General features: G+C 39.9%; 1 protein-coding gene across 5 annotated transcripts in view; it reads right to left on the bottom strand.

Moving 5' to 3' along the window:
• The window catches only part of LOC121644890 (contactin-associated protein-like 4), a 183,648-nt gene that overhangs the window by 33,411 nt on the left and 134,140 nt on the right, over positions 1-16,097 (bottom strand). For all 5 annotated transcript variants that reach the window (XM_041993137.1, XM_041993139.1, XM_041993138.1 and 2 more), the window contains 4 exons: positions 13,272-13,434; positions 10,521-10,648; positions 9,786-9,956; positions 5,984-6,202 (listed from right to left, as the gene is read on the bottom strand). In XM_041993137.1, the coding sequence (XP_041849071.1) occupies positions 5,984-6,202; positions 9,786-9,956; positions 10,521-10,648; positions 13,272-13,434 (681 nt within the window). The remainder of the gene's footprint in view (positions 1-5,983; positions 6,203-9,785; positions 9,957-10,520; positions 10,649-13,271; positions 13,435-16,097) is intronic.

Raw genomic sequence — 16,097 nt, 5'->3', positions numbered from 1 at the left:
AGTAAGAGTTGTGTCTTGCGTGGAATTTAAACACAAAGCTGCTTGAAGTCACCTTTCCATCTGTATCTAATGGGGTAGAGGCTAAACATCTACTCTAGAAATGTATTTTTAAGATTTTGAGTTGGAGGGTGAGGTGGGCATGTGGAGGCACTTGCAGCTTATGCAACTAGATGTTACTACATTCTGCACACTGAACCTTTAAAATAGAATAATTCACAAACTAAAGGGTGACAGGCAGGAATACAAATAACCTGCATGTGAAAGAAACATCTGGTGTCAGTATAGTAGGATTTTGAGAATATATACTGTGTACAAACAATTCTGATAATGACTTCACAAAATAATTTATTAAATAATAAAATGAAATAAATAAACAATAATTTCTAACTCTACTTTGTAATGAAGCTGAGATCATTCAATGTCTGCACCACGATGTAACATATCCTCTACAAGTCTGTTGTGGTAGGTGCAGTCAGCTTTGCAGCATCTGCTGGGGCAGCAGCATCAGAGACTTAAAAAGACTGAACAAAGTGATCAAAAAGGCAGTCACTGTGCTGGGGAAAACTCTGGAGCTGCTGGAGCCGAGAAGAATGCTGCACAAGCTGCTGAAACAGATCATTCCTGCCAGCAGCCATCACCCTCCAGAACAAGGCAATACTGCAACTGCAACTTTATTTATAATGAACTGTAACAAAAACGAAGTTGAAAAATCAACTAAAATAGATCAAAATGCCAAAATAAACGAATGGGTTTTAAGATGAGATTTTAAAATAAGTATAGAGGAGGCTCATCTAATGTATAAAGGTATCTAGTTTAGGTGCTACCACCAGGCCCGGTGCACTCTGAGCATCCAACTTGGCCACACTCAGCCGACCTGAGAAACTGAGAAGGTGTAGGGATGGAGGAGCTCGGAGAGTTAAAGCAGGGCAACACCGTTGAAACATTTAAAAGCAAATAAAAACAATCTAAAATAAGTGAACCAGCCAAGTGGATACAAAGGCATGGATTACTAGAAAGGGCTTAATTTTGGCAAGCTGCCTTAGGTAGAAGAAATTACATTATTACCTTCTAATTTATTATTTTTGTTTTTATGAAAACAAACAAAAAAACAAAAACCTTACTACAACATTGCAATTTCCCTCTGGGATTAATATAGTATTTTTCACTTCATTTATTTCGTAAATGTTTAGAAAGGATTTAATTCCTTCATCCAGCGCTGAGCTAAATATAAAGAGCTGTGCATGAATTTTTAGCACCTACAATTGCAACGGCGTGGCGTGGATTATAAGCCATACCAGGCAATAACATGGCTTATTAATCAAAACAATGGACTTCACTGCCAAATAAAGTAAAGCAGGATTATAGCTTATAAATACAGCGTTCATTGAAATATGGCTTATGAATTTATAACAGAAAACAAGCACACCCAGCAGCTGATAATTCAAACAAAGGCTCAGTTTGCTGAACAAATCAAGTCTAGTAAGTTCATGCAGTGAAATCCTTGGTAAGTTTAAGCACATCGTTTTGCTTTATGTCCTTGTGAAAGGAAAGTTTGCTTCTAGAAACTGAAACACTCTCCGTGCTTAGAAATGCCTCAGCCTCACAGAAAACCTCAAGCACAATATTTGTCCTCATCTAGTTAATAACTGAACTGAATTTACTGTGAGGAGGAATCCCTCTGAGTCAATAAAACAGCTCAATGATATCTTATGATACTTTCAGTTCTGAGAAATCATCCAGGGTTGAAATACTCCATGGAAAGTGTAAGAAGAGGCAGGAAGATGTGAGGCATCCATCTGACAGAGGGCTTAATGTAAACAAAAGACTACAGTTATGCTGTTGGACATAGTTTTAAGACAAATACCGACCCAATAGGCTGACTTTAACATGACACAGCAGCACAAAGCATTGCAGTGGCTCGTTGTTCTGGCTGAAAGGAGGAACCGATGTGTGAAAGGTGTGACTGGTTAAAATCAGTGTACATGATTAGATATAAGAATCCTACAAAACTCCGGGGGGATACTGATGTTGAAGTCTTGCGTCATGATTCCCATCATGGCACAAGAATGCCGATATTGTATTTGCTGAAAACACTAATGCCAGCCGACAACACTGATGTTTAGCAGCTTTTATGCAGTATCTTAAGCTTAATTTGTACCTCTGCAAAGAAAAGACCACACAGTATGATATGAGAGTGGCCTACGATGTTGTGAATTGTACTGGTGTGCAAGCATTTGTCTGCAATTTCTGTACAATGCTTAGGTGTTAGCTGGCCGAAGGCTTCTGGTTGTGCTGAGTTTCTGGAAGAATTTACATGTAAACATGTTTAATGGAAGTCTATTGAAGCCTGTAATGTTACAGAGCAAGTGTCTAGAAACTCTCCATTTGAAACACTTCTTTCAGAGCTGTGTAAAATTTATTTATATATTTTTGAAGGTCTTTCACAGTTTTTCTTTGGACTCTGTCTGCTTTTCTAACATTTTTAGTCCAGTCTAGTCCAATTTTTGGAGAGATTAGTATTTTGCCTTTGAGTACTGATGAATTATTAAAGCATAAAAAACAGCACTTAACTGAAGGGATGAATCAATGTCGTATCTACACATAACAGACAACGTAGCAAAGAACCCAATTTAAATAGCATCTTCAGTCACTTTGCTACAAACAGCCTGCTGCAAGGACACATGATTTGTGCCCATTTTCTCAGCTACACTGATTTAAAAAAAGGCCAAAGATAACCCAGTTTGACAAATGTAAACTTATATTTCTGCATTAATGGGATGAATGCGAAAGAGCTATTAGCAGAAAACTTGGCATCTCTCAATACAATGTGTAGTGTGCCATTAAAAATGTAACCCTTTCATGCAGAGTGTCCACTACAATGGACGCCTATTTAAAGGCTGTTTTCTGGTATATGGATGAAGATGGTGAGGATGGTAAATTTGTAAATTAGCTTCTTCAGTGGACATCAGTGGATCATCCAATGCACTGTCACACACAAAGTGACACGTTAACACAAATTCCTTTTAATGGTGTTATTTTGTTTTGATGCACTATCAATACACATATGCTTATATGTGATGCAGAAATGGACACAGATTGTTCTATTCAGAAACTCTAGATGAGGCCCATCCACAATAATTAACTTATGGCTATGTAACTAAAAGTATGTGGCAAGATCCAGCTGTTCTCCTACATGAAATCCCAACTATTAAAGGTTAACTTTAAAGCTCTGCAAGGTGCTTCTCTGGATAAGACTAAGGACATATTTAATATATTTACATTTTAATTTTAAAATGTTATCTTTATGATCAAATATTAATGCTTCGGTAGGACAGAATGCTTAAATATTTTACCTGGCATTTTCCTTAATCAGCCCCAATTAAAACTAATGAAAGCAGCAGAGATAATAAGCAGGTAAAAAAAATGTCTCCTGTGAAAAGTTACAGGTGCGTAGAGTAAAAAGAAAACAGATTTCGTTTAATTTCATTACATTTAAACACATATTTACACAATTTGTTTTGTCCTGTGTTGAATCAAGGGGCTGATTCTTTTAGGGATAACAAAAGTGAGATGTGTGTGGATGTTTTCTAACATTGTGCAGACTGAGCAGTACATAGTGGGTTGTTTAGAGATGACAGGACAGTGTGTAAATATTCATGAGATGTTTCATTTGCAATTAAATTACATATGGGCCTGTTCAGGCTAAAAACGGGGCGTTTTGTGCCTCTTAATTACTACTGGGTTGCTTACAACACATGCAGAGTAACTGTTCCTCAGTTTACAGCAGCTGTGTTCAGAGTTTACTGGATTTTCTTCTCACCAAACATTTGTAGCTGTCTGTTGCCAAGAGACACTCAGCAAATCAATCATTTCCCTGCTTCTGCTGCCATCATCTGATTTCATCAGGGTTCATTAGTTTATTCGTCCACCTTTTTACTTATATGAAATGTCATGAAATTAGCAAATATTCACAGGTTGATGCAACCTGATAGTAAAAGATGGATTTCCTTTTCTTTGTCTCGTCTTGCAGATCTATACGCAGACACTGAGGCTGAGCAGAGCATTAAGAAAGGACTTATGAAGTGGAGGTAAACAAGGCTGCAGTTATCGATGAAGTCTGTAGGTGGTTAATTACATGACTGGCTGATGAATAACTTCAGGTTCAGAATCGTTGGAAGTATTTAAAAACTGTCTCTCCAAGAAATCTCATCATACCCGGTGTACAGTCGCACTTCCTTGCTGCATGCTTATTTATTGAATGTGATCATTGTTTGGAGGTCAGAAAGTGCCGCCTCAGCATTTTCAGATTCGATAGTGCTGAGCAGCTGGTGGCTTCAGGCCAAGAACAGTTCAGCAGTTTGGTGTAGGAGACCAAGCTTGGTAACTGCTCTGGTTCTGGAAACTAAAACTCTGCAGGAGAAGCTCTTTATCATAGAAATCCAGCTTTAATTCTCTTTGATACAATCAAACAGCAATATTTAGCTGAGTTTTACATCAGCATGTCTGAGGAAGAAAGTTCCTTTTTCATTGAGGTGTGGCAGAAGAGTAAAATACTTATCGACGCAATTCTGTAGATAAATGCATCATCTTCTGCATTTGCTTTCACTCACGGTGATTTTGTTGGTTTAAACACAGGACATATTAAATCGTTTAAAAAGCAAAGGTACTTGGTAAAACATAAATGTACCATTCAGCAACTCTAGATGAAGCCCATCCACAATAATCAACTTAGCGTCACGTAACTAAAAGTATGTGGCAAGATCCAGCTGTTCTCCTCCTACATGAAATGAAAATTAAACTATTAAAGGAACGTCCACCAGATTATATGCTCTTGAAAGTTATTTCAGTTAAGTGTCCCCATTGCTGAAATGAAATGACGACCAAGGGTCCTTTAGGTAAGAGAGAAAACCACCACTAAGGCAGGAAATAAAAGATATTAAAACAGAATATTAAAACAAATATTTTTAAATCAGATTGTTTTTTATGTAAAATGCAAATGATGCATGTTATTATTTAAGCAGCACTGCATCAAAAGAACCAAATTTCCCTCTAAATCACTACATTTAAATATTTCTTGTAATTTGCAATATTTAGTTAGTTGATAGTTGTTTTAGTTAGTTGATAGGTAACTGATAAATTATTTATTGGTGTATTGTGTTTTAAAAAGGGGCAGGCATTATAAGTTTTCTTCTTCCTGCTCCTTTTCAAGCATGGCTGTGCCTTAAGATGTGTTTTTGATTTGTTTTCGTAAAATTCTGTGTTGCTTGTGCATAGCCATGTGAGAAATAAAAAAAAAAAATAACTAACTAACTAACTAACTAAATTTGCAATATGAACACAGCAATGAAGATTTGTGAGTTTAAGCCCAGTGAATGGACCCTCCCTGCCCCCCTACTCCAGTCATTTATTTGGCCAAATATACCCAAAACAATTACCATTTAACTAATCATGTTGCAGGAAAACTTCATCTATAACCTTGCATTTTTATTTTGGTTTTACGTCTCTTTTAGGTAAACTGTGGCTGTGGCTTGCACACACCTCTAAGTAAATTAAATGTAATAAATGTAGAGAGGGCTACACTCCTTGGCACAGATGGCAAAAACAAGCGACCATGAAGGTGAACCGTTCTGCTGCAAACCCTTCAGGTACCAGAAATAACCCCGTACAGTGCAGCATTTCATAAAGTGACATCTGATGTCAAGGTACGTGGGAGGCAGAGAGCTACACTGCAGGGACCGAGAGGAAAAATAGACTTAAAGGTTTAGATTCTGTGTGTGAGCTGCAGACTTTAGAGAGAACAAAGACAGAAACACTGAAATGGACTACGGGTTCCCTGGAAAACTTAATGTTTGAAGAAAAAAACTGTCCATAAGATGTATGTCTAGGTTGTGTCTATGTTCATAGGGGTCATAAGGGGACAAAATGTCCAGAGAAATAAAGGGTAAAGACATGAAAGCTGCCAACACCTGCAACACAGCCTCACCTATGAAGAGCTGGCTGTTGAGCTGAAGGTGGAAGTGACCATCAGCAGGAGCCTCCTGCCTAGCAACAGGAAGTTCATCCAGTTGAAGCGAAGCCTCCTTGACGTTGCGCTCAGCTCGAACTCGATGCCAACGGTTGTCGTTGAGTGGGACGCTGGATTCTACAAATACCTCCAGTGGGCCGTTACCAACGTCAAAAGAAAAAACCACCTGACTGGAGGCTGGGAAGCAAAACAAAAACAAACAAAAAAAACTAAAGTGAAAAATAAGACTCTTAACATCATTTTATGACGTATGGCAATATTTTGTTCATTCAGAAAGAAATAGTTGTTAATAAAAGCTTATGACACCATGACCAAGAGGAATAATTCAACCTAAACAGTATTTTTGTGCAGATTCTGACCTTTTAGTTTAGATGACTTTGAGAAAAATATCACCTTTAAATAAGTTTGTTTTTAGAGCTGTCCCTGGAACTGTCCAGAAGATGGTGTCCTGTCTTCTTCTAAAGCCAGAAAATATAATCCTGAGACAGGAAGACCCCAACATGCGACATGACAGGTTACAATCAGGGGTCAGAAGGATGCCATAAGGACGGGTTATGAGCTGAAAACCCACAACAGTGACAGCAGGAGTTTCAGTAAAGATTTTGTTCTTTGTATTTTTTGATTGACATCATGTTTATGTTGTTCACTGAAATTAAACACAGAGGTCATCTACAAGAAGCCATATTTATTTTCTGAGGTGTCTGAGGTCCTGCAGACCAACAGACCCAAGAAACTTAGCCGTACAGCCAGTCATGTTGTGGGTGTGGAGCTTGAAGGCCAGCGATCTGTATATGTGCAGTGTGTGAGTGTTGTCTGAGACTATCTGAGAAACTTTTAGTTTAGTCCTTCTGTTGTAGATGCTGAGAAGTGCTTCCTCCACCAGATTCTGTTTAGCAGATTGCAATGGATGTTAGATAGTGACCCAAGCCAGGCTGACATATTGAAGTGTTCTCTAAAAAATAAATAATGCTGGGCCCAGCTGGGACAGAATTACCAGGGGGTGCATAGTCAGGCGAGACCCTCTGACAGAATATGCAGGATGAAAATTTCGATTTTGGTTTTCATTCCTGTCCAATTAACGAGCTGTATTTTATTCCTCCTCCTGCTTTTTTTATCTTTTTGGTCAGTGGTCATTTTGTTTTGGGAAATAAATCCCCTAACATGCTGTTGTTGTGTAAAAGCAAAGCAAAGCAAACCCAGTAGCCCGGACCACTCTGATGCGAATGCACCCTACCATATGAATGGTTAAAAAAAAAAAAAAAAAAAAAACATTCTGACCAGGTTGGTAAACAACTTGCAGGTCACAATAACCTAAAAAATCCACAGAACAGTAAGTGGGTCAGTCACATTCAAATGACCTCAAACATTCTTAAAGTGTGAATGTCTCTTCAAAATCTTATGAGCCCAAAACTCCAGACCAATCAGAGATGAAGAAGCTTTCTGGAGGAGAGGTGAAAGTCCATTTCAGACACTTTATGATGTCCTAGAACACAGAAATCTACGTTTTTGATAAATGACTCCCTTGAACACAAGTTTGTTCTGTATTGAAACTATGACTCAGCAGATCTGAAGTTGGATGTTTGACTCATCCGGCCAGGAGTGGTTTTCGCTCCACCTTCTTTTCTTTATCTTTTGGCTGAAGCAACGCAGCAAAATAAATGTGGCCAGTATGAAAAAAACAGAGATTATTATCATTAATTTTAAAATGCCAGGTATATCTATTAACTATATACAGTATCTACCTGAAAATGAACTGAGGCAAACAACCACAAAAGTTTTTGGCCAATATCTAATATCACACACACTGAATTCAGTAGATTGAGCTTTGCCATAAAGCAGCTCTGTGGCCTATATATGATAAAAGATTGTAACTAAGTCTGAGCTGGTGACAACTCTATATTCCCACACTTCAGAGAATCATACCAACAAGCCCTGACAGGCCCCAGTGACACATTTTTTTTATAATCCTGAGCAGGAAGTGATCCGTCCCTCCACATTTCAAAGCATCACACCTTTCAGGCGTCTCGCTCACAGGATTCATACCAACGAAAAGAAAAGATGGCGCTTCTAAAATAAATACCCATCCTTCATGTTTTAAAGGCAGAAGATTTATTACTTGCTGAAAAGAGAACAAGATAACACAATATCCCAGCATCCTGCAGTAACTTCATTTAGAAATTGTCTTCCGAGTAGCTGCAGTGTTACAGAGTCATCTGAGGCAGCCGCTAACCGAGCAGCAGCAGCATTCAGAGCTGGAACAACCTTGCTGACAGTGATTTCCCCGAGGAGACAGGATGGTGGTGCAGTACTATCCCTGTGTTAGGTTCCATGTGGGTGTCCCTTCACAGCTATCTTTTTTTCTTAGGAAAATGCTGCAGAACAGCAAACAAACCTCAAACTAAACTAGAAAAAAAGATTAAAACACTTTAAATGGGTGACTGCTTTTAAACATCAAACACCAACTCTGCCAAAAAATGAGCCCCTCATGAGATCAGTGCAGTACAGAAGACCATTAAGGAAGTAATTCTGATCTTTTCTATCTGACACACATAAACCGGCAAAGAAAGCTACAATCATCTCGTGTTTAGAGCTGAAGCTTAAAGTGAAGATGAGTTGATGTTTGTGTTTGCACAGTTGCAGCCAATGTGTCCTAAAGGCTTAAACCAGAGATCCTCAAACCTGGTCCTCAAGGGCTAATGTCCTGCAGGTTTTAGAAGTTCCCCTGTTGCAACACACCTGACTCAAATCAATGCACAATGGGTAATTAGCTTGACATCAGCTCTGCACAAGTTTGAGTTTGGATCAGGTGTGTGTGCAGGGAAAGTTCTAAAACCAGCTCTCGAGGACCAGGATGATGGATCCCTGACTTAAACCAAGATTGTGATGCATTTAATTTTCTGTTTAGATTATAGTAACAAGAAACATCTTGTTAATTTAATAATCTAGGTCAACACATTTCCCTCCTACAAACAAATCCAGGCTCGCTTTATGCCCAAGAATTCTGCACACCAATGCAATGCCAACCAGAGCCTCCAATGTACAAAACTTGACAAATGAATGTACACTCATATTCGCTGGATTCTGTTTAAATAAATAGTTCACAAACATTTTAAGTGGTTTTTGCTGGTTTGTACTGAGTTTGGTTCTGTAAGAAAACTGTGCCACATTTCTGTGCACCCTCATGGATCAGATTTGAGACTCAGTCCATAAATAATAATGAATGATTCTTCCTTCAATGAAAATTATTTATTTTCCAGTCTGGTCATAAGAGGAAAATGCTGACATCCTATATTTCTAGGAACTAGAGATATGTGTTATCTCAAGTTCCTCAACCACAGGTGTGTATAATCTTAGTCAGCATGTTTACATGGAAGTAGAAAAATCAGAATTACTCTATTCTCATGACCAAAACTCAAGATTTTAAATGCATTTAACATGTTTGACCATAGTTAAAGCTCTCAAGGTCCATGTTTTTGAATATTTTTGTAAAAAAAAGCTAAGTTTAAGTGTACATTTGCACAGCTGAATTCCGAAATAGACATAAAAAGAGATGCTGTTAAATTCACAATATAAGGACACACAGGTGTGGGACAGCTGAGTTTAGCCTCCAATAAACACTGTTTTTCTTGCAGGCTACTTATGATGCAGATTAAGCATGTGTCCTCTGGGTTTATACATATCAAGATTAAAACTTCTAGCTTTCCACCACATCCTCCTAATCCGCTTTAAATCTCCACCCTCCAGCTCCTGCTGTACTCACAGCTCAGTTCGATGCGGATAAAATCTTTGATGCCCAGGTTTTCCAGGAACACCCCAGAGGAGGCCGTAGTCTTAAAAAGGAAGGATATGTCCGCGCTCAGTTCTCCATGGAAGGTGGGGAAGTGGAGGTACGACGTCTCCTTGTCAAAAAACGCTGCGTTCCAGAAATTCTCTGTTAAAACACCACAAAAGCTCAAGTCAATAAATTTACATGGAGAATACGCAGCCAACCAGTTTGACTAACATGTTTTCAAAGGGTTGTTATTTGTGGGTGGTCTCTGCATGGTTAATCACTGCCACTCTTTATTCATCCAGCTACATGTGAAGAGCAGATACAGCTGATTTAATTTCAGAGGTAATTAAATGCAGAGAAAGCTGCATCTTATTTTGATTTACCTTGTGATGAGTTTAATGGGAAACAAGTAGAGTGTGAAAACTTTAAAGGAAACGCACATTATTTTATTTCTGCTAATGATGATTGAATTGTGAATAAAAATGTAACTGGAAGAACTCATTCATCAAGTTATTGGCTCTTAAAGTTTAATATTTAAAATAGCACTAGTCATATAAGACTTTTGTTTATAGCTTCATTGAGAATATCTGAGATTATAAAAAAAAAAGAGGTAAATTCATATTATTAGTTTAAGACAAGAAGAGAGCGAGATCATTTCAAATGAAGGAATGATTACTATAATCTCTCCATTAACTGTAACCAAGCAAACAGAAATCAACTTACTATCCCCATGACAACGAAGTGATCCCACCCTGTAGGCAGCTTCTGAACCCGGCCTCTGGATGTCACCCAGAACCAGAGACCTGACTGGGAGGCTCCCTTTATGGGTAAGAAGACCCGAGTCTTCAGTCCTGAGACAAGGTGAAGAAAGAGAAGAGGTGGAGGAGGAAATAGATGAGAAAGAAGAGATTAAAGAAGTGGTTGAAACATTATATTGAATCAAAAAGAAAGGCAGAAGGGAGGAAGAGGATGGGGTAAACAGTGAGAAGAGGAAATAATGATGAGGGAGGAAGGAAGAAAAAAGAGCAAGATGATGAAAGATTATGGAGGGAAAGTTAAAGACGGTTAGGCAGAGAGAAATAAAAGAAGAAAGGAAGATGATAATGAGAAAGGAGGTAGGGGATATGGATGAATTGAGGAGTAAATCAAAAGGACAACCATGAGGAAAGATTATAAGGAGAGTTAAAATGAATCAGTAAGAAATTCGGATGAAGACAAAGGATTTCTTTGTAGATTTAATTCCAATGAATGCCAATTAGGCCAATTTACTAGCTCAAACTTACATGAAAAGGGCTCTGGTAACTATAGCAACAATGTTCTAAGCTGATGCTGTAGTGAAACACATTTTTTAGAAAGACATTTTAATAGTCAGTCAGATTGCATCATATCCACTCTGACACTCAACACTCTATCTTTGCCACTTTTTGTGACAGCCACTTGCAAAGGAGCACTCTGGACAGACAGCTGGGTGAGCAGCTCCGTCCATTTACACCCATGTTCAGATAATCTACACGCCAATCATCCAGTTAGGTGAGAATTCCTTTGAGACTGGGAAGGGGTGGCATGGAAAACATCATGGTTAAAAGCTGAAAACAGAAGAAACTAAGAACAGGTCTTACAGTTGTTTAATGATTGCTTACACACTAAAATAAAAATCATACCACAGTTACCAAAACCTTCCACACAAGGAGCAAAACACCAGCCCAGATTTGCACAACTATAAACACAATCTCAGCCTCACACTCTGCAAAACACTGAACATTTATCTGCTTGAGACAGAGAAATATCATGATGTCATTTCCACATATGCCAAAGCACTGACTTCTTAAATGACCCCATCTATGAAACAGATAGTTAAACACATCCACAAGGTGTGCAAACACAGATGTACAATGAATCACTGGTCCAAGTTAGGCGTGTTGAAGCACGAAAACTTCTAAAACCTGTAGGACAGTGGTGCAAGAGGACCTAAGTTTGACACCCCTAGCTTAGAGAGATACAGAGTAAAGAAAAAAAAGAAAAACTTTCTTGTTAAGAAAATGTAGTATATATATATATATGTCAGAGAGATAAATAAAAAGAGAGTAAAATTAAGCTGTAAGATGCAAAAAGATACAAAAATACCATAAATAAAAATAGAAAAGATAAGAGATGTGAAATCACCATTTTATGTGAAACACATCAAATGATGGGAGGCTATTTAAGCCCTGTTTCCACCAGCGGATCTGGCTTGGCACAGAACGGTTTGGTGTGGTTTAGTAAACCCTGATCTCTGTTCCACAGCTAACCATACCCTTACCTGGTAGGTGGCTTATGAGCCAGATAGCAAAGATGTGTCAGCTATGCATGATGTCATTGTGGTGCGACGCCTTCCGTGAATTATAACAAAGAAGACAAAAACAAAAGAGGAGAATAGTGGACATCCAGCAGTTTGTGTTTTTCTTTCTTGGAGTGTGGTTTTAAAAACTGTGGTTTTAAAAACTAAAAAATTGACTGAATATTTATACATGGAGCTTTTCCTGCTTTGTTCTTATCGCCAAGTTACACAGGAAGTGACTCGTTTGACCAATCATGTTACAGTGTGTCGAGCTCCAGCCTTTAGCCTCGGATTGATAAGACTGGGACCCTTCTGGAAGAGTCCTAAAAAAGTTGGACAAGTCAGATCGGACATTCTGGACCTGTCCTAGTTTTTGCCTGTGGAAACGCAAAACAAATGCAGATCAACCAGTTCCTTACTGACCCGGACCCGCTGGTGGAAACAGCTTTAGTGAGAGAAAAGGAAAATAGAAGATATTCTAGTGGAACTGCACTTCACAGCAATTCCACGGATAAGAACGAAACTGGATCACAGCATTTTGTATCAATAACTTTTGCTTTGTTGCCCAAACTTACTGCAGGAACTTTCCAGTGGAGTCCTATCTCTGGTTTATTGATTTCAGATGCAAACTACCGTCCAAATCAATCCTGGTCAAGAGGCATTACAATAGACCTGGTTCTATTAGGTTGGAGCTTGAAACTGAACGTTTGTGAGGCTGTGTACTACCACGGTCTTATTTCTGCTCTGCCTCAGTCTTACGATCAGTCTTCACAGTAACTTGTTAAACTTGGTCATTCAGCCCAGAGTCAGTGACTAAGATGTTGCTAAAGGCCGCTGCCTTTGAATTTAAGGACACAAAGATCTCCTGAGCAGATGAAACTCGCTTCCTTCTTTCTCTGCTCTGTGACTGCTGCACTCCAAACTCAGAAACAGATTTGTGGATTTATTTCCCTCATCTTCATACAACTTATGTACTCAGCAAAAACAAAGCAAACAATATAGTTCCATGAGAAAAGTACCTGGGACTTAAAGCACCGGGTACTTCTGGTAGAAAAGTGGCTAGACCTGATTTAAGACAAATTGTCAAACCAAATAAAGATATGCAGCACAAGGGATGTAATAAATGATCATATTTAGATATTTATAGCAATCATTACCACTCCATGCTGTCGGCATCACAGTTGCAGTAGTGATTTGGATCCACACAGTTGCCCTGCAGGCCGCAGGCACACTGCTGGCTGTCTGGATGAGCTCCTCCCCAATAAGTCTGGACACGACCTGGACTAGGACCACCAAGCCACCAGCTGAATGGAGAGCCCTCTGAAACACACACACATACACATACCTAGTAGATATAACCTTCATGTTCCTGAACATGTCTACCAGACTCTTCATATTCTCTTACGAGTCTGTTTAATCTTTATCCTTCAAAATACTCGGTACATTGTGAGGCGGTGGAGGGAATACTTCAAAGACCTTCTCAATCCCACCAACACGTCTTCCAAAGAGGAAGCAGGTAGCTGGGGGTAGCTGGTACTGGCTGTCCCATCTCTGGGGCTGAGGCGATTAAAAAGCTCCTCGGTGGCAAGGCCTCGGGGGTGGATGAGGTCCGCCCAGAGTTCCTTAAGGCTCTGGGTGCTGTAGGGCTGTCTTGGCTGGAGCAGTGTGGTTATCGTCCCGGTCGTGGAACAGTGGACCAGCTCTACACCCTCTTCAGGGCCTTTGAGGGGGCATGGGAGTTTGCCCAACCAATCTACATGTGCTTTGTGGACTTGGAGAAGGCATTCGACCATGTCCGCCGGGGACTCCTGTGGGGGGTACTCCAGGAATATGGAGTGTCGGACCCGCTTGTACGAGCTGTCCGGTCCCTGTACAACCGGTGTCAGAGCTTGGTACGCATTGCCTGCAGTAAATCAGAATCGTTTGCAGTGTGGGTTGGACTCTGCCAAGGCTGGCCTTTGTTACCGATTCTGTTCATAACTTTTATGGACAGAATTTCTAGGCGCAGCTGAGGTGTTGAGGGGATGCGGTTCGGTGGCCTCAGGATTGGGTCTCTGCTCTTTGCAGATGATGTGGTCTCCGGGTCTGCAATAGGGTCCTTCCCCAAGTGGAGGAGTTCACGTATCTCGGGGTCTTGTTCACGAGTGAGGGAAGGATGGAGCGGGAGATCGACAGGCGGATCAGTGTGGCGTCTGCAGTGATGCGGACTCTGCATCGGTCTGTCGTGGTGAAGAGGGAGCTGAGCCAAAAGGCAAAGCTCTTGATTTACCGGTCAATCTACGTTCCTACCCTCACCTATGGTCATGAGCTGTGGGTAGTGACCGAAAGAACAAGATCGCGAATACAAGCGGCTGAAATAAGTTTTCTCCGCAGGGTGGCCGGGCTCTCCCTTAGAGATAGGGTGAGAAGCTCAGTGATCCATGAGGGGCTCAGAGTAGAGCCACTGCTCCTCCACATCGAGAGGAGCCAGATGAGGTGGCTCGGGCATCTGGTTAGGATGCCTCCTGGATGACCCTGGGGATACCCAGGACATGCTGGACAGACTACATCTCTCGGCTGGCCTGGGAACTCCTCGGGATCCCTCCGGATGAGTTGGTGAATGTGGAATGTGGAGAGGGAAGTCTGGGTTTCCCTGCTTAGGCAGCTGCCCCCGTGACCCGACTCCGGATAAGTGGAAGAAAATGGATGGATGTTTTTATCAAACAGCTGTTGAAGATTAAAGCTATATATTTTTTAATTAAAGAGACATTAATGCTACATTCTGGTGCATTTAAAGGTGCATCAGTCAAACGTAACATGGCATAAAATGTTGAAAGAAAATCAAAGTTGTGCTAGTTTCATGCAGCGGTTTTAATTCATTTGAGTAAAGATAGACAATATTAGATAATTGATAGTTCTGTAATAACTGTTTTAAGCAGGAGCTTGACTGCAATGAATGCCTAATCGACATCTTGCAGAGAACTTGATGAGGACTCCATTAATCTGAATCAGGCGAGTTGGAGCAGAAAAACATTTAAAACATGCAGAGCAGTGGTAGTTGAGGACTGAGGTTGAGAAACACTGGGTTAGAATATTTCTAAGGTGTGTTACTTCCTGGCTCATGTGGTTTTGCTTCACCATATATATTTTTCTGGGCAAAACCTTCTCTTCAAAATGATATCCTAAAAAAATAAACAGAACTGAGAATAAATTGTGTTACCAGAATATTTTTCCTTTATTTTAAGAAACACAACCTAATTGCTGTGTACTGGTTTGCTGACTTCAAATTCAATCAGAATCTCAAAAGGAATAAACTAAAAAGAGAGAGAAAGCTTTTCCCCCCGTTCATCGAAATGTGTGTAGGGACTAACAGCCAGTATTCATTAAGATGTGGACCCGGCTGTGAGGAAAACAGCAGGCTGCAGCTTGAAAAGAGTCACCGCCTTTCCATCTCCCATGAGGAGAACGATGTTGGCCAGTGCCCAATACTGACACCGGATATATTGTTTTCATATGGCAGACAATGATAATATATACAAAAAAACACATATTTCACATTCTGAGAGCATGCAGAATGGCAAGGGGATGATTTGAAATGGTCTCTGCTGAGTCAGCTCTTCTTTAGTTTGTGATAGAGCTTCTATTTCTCTACTCATTCTTCCTTTTCCATCACTTTCACAGTCCATCATTTTATCACCTGCGACAGCAAAATGTTGCCTCACCTCACAGATATCTCTCAAATAATCTTTGTAGTTCCACAGGAGGCTTAAACATCAAGGACTCGTGTTTATCTGAATTATAAAGCCTGACAAAAGTAGCACATAAATGGTTTATCTTCTCAACCTGTGATAGTTTCACTAAAAGCTCATTTATGGTGGTTGATAGAGAACAAGTGGGCTGCTGCCATTCAGATAAAATACACAAGTAAAATAAGGTGTTGAAAGACACATTTAAATGGATTTGAAGTGTTTAATTATCTTGTCTTACAATATAGGTGATGCTCT

Source organism: Melanotaenia boesemani, chromosome 8 (assembly GCF_017639745.1).
Source record: "Melanotaenia boesemani isolate fMelBoe1 chromosome 8, fMelBoe1.pri, whole genome shotgun sequence".
In the NCBI taxonomy this organism is placed as follows: domain Eukaryota; kingdom Metazoa; phylum Chordata; class Actinopteri; order Atheriniformes; family Melanotaeniidae; genus Melanotaenia; species Melanotaenia boesemani.
Note: the sequence above shows the minus strand (reverse complement) of the source record. Positions and strands in the feature narration are given on the sequence as shown.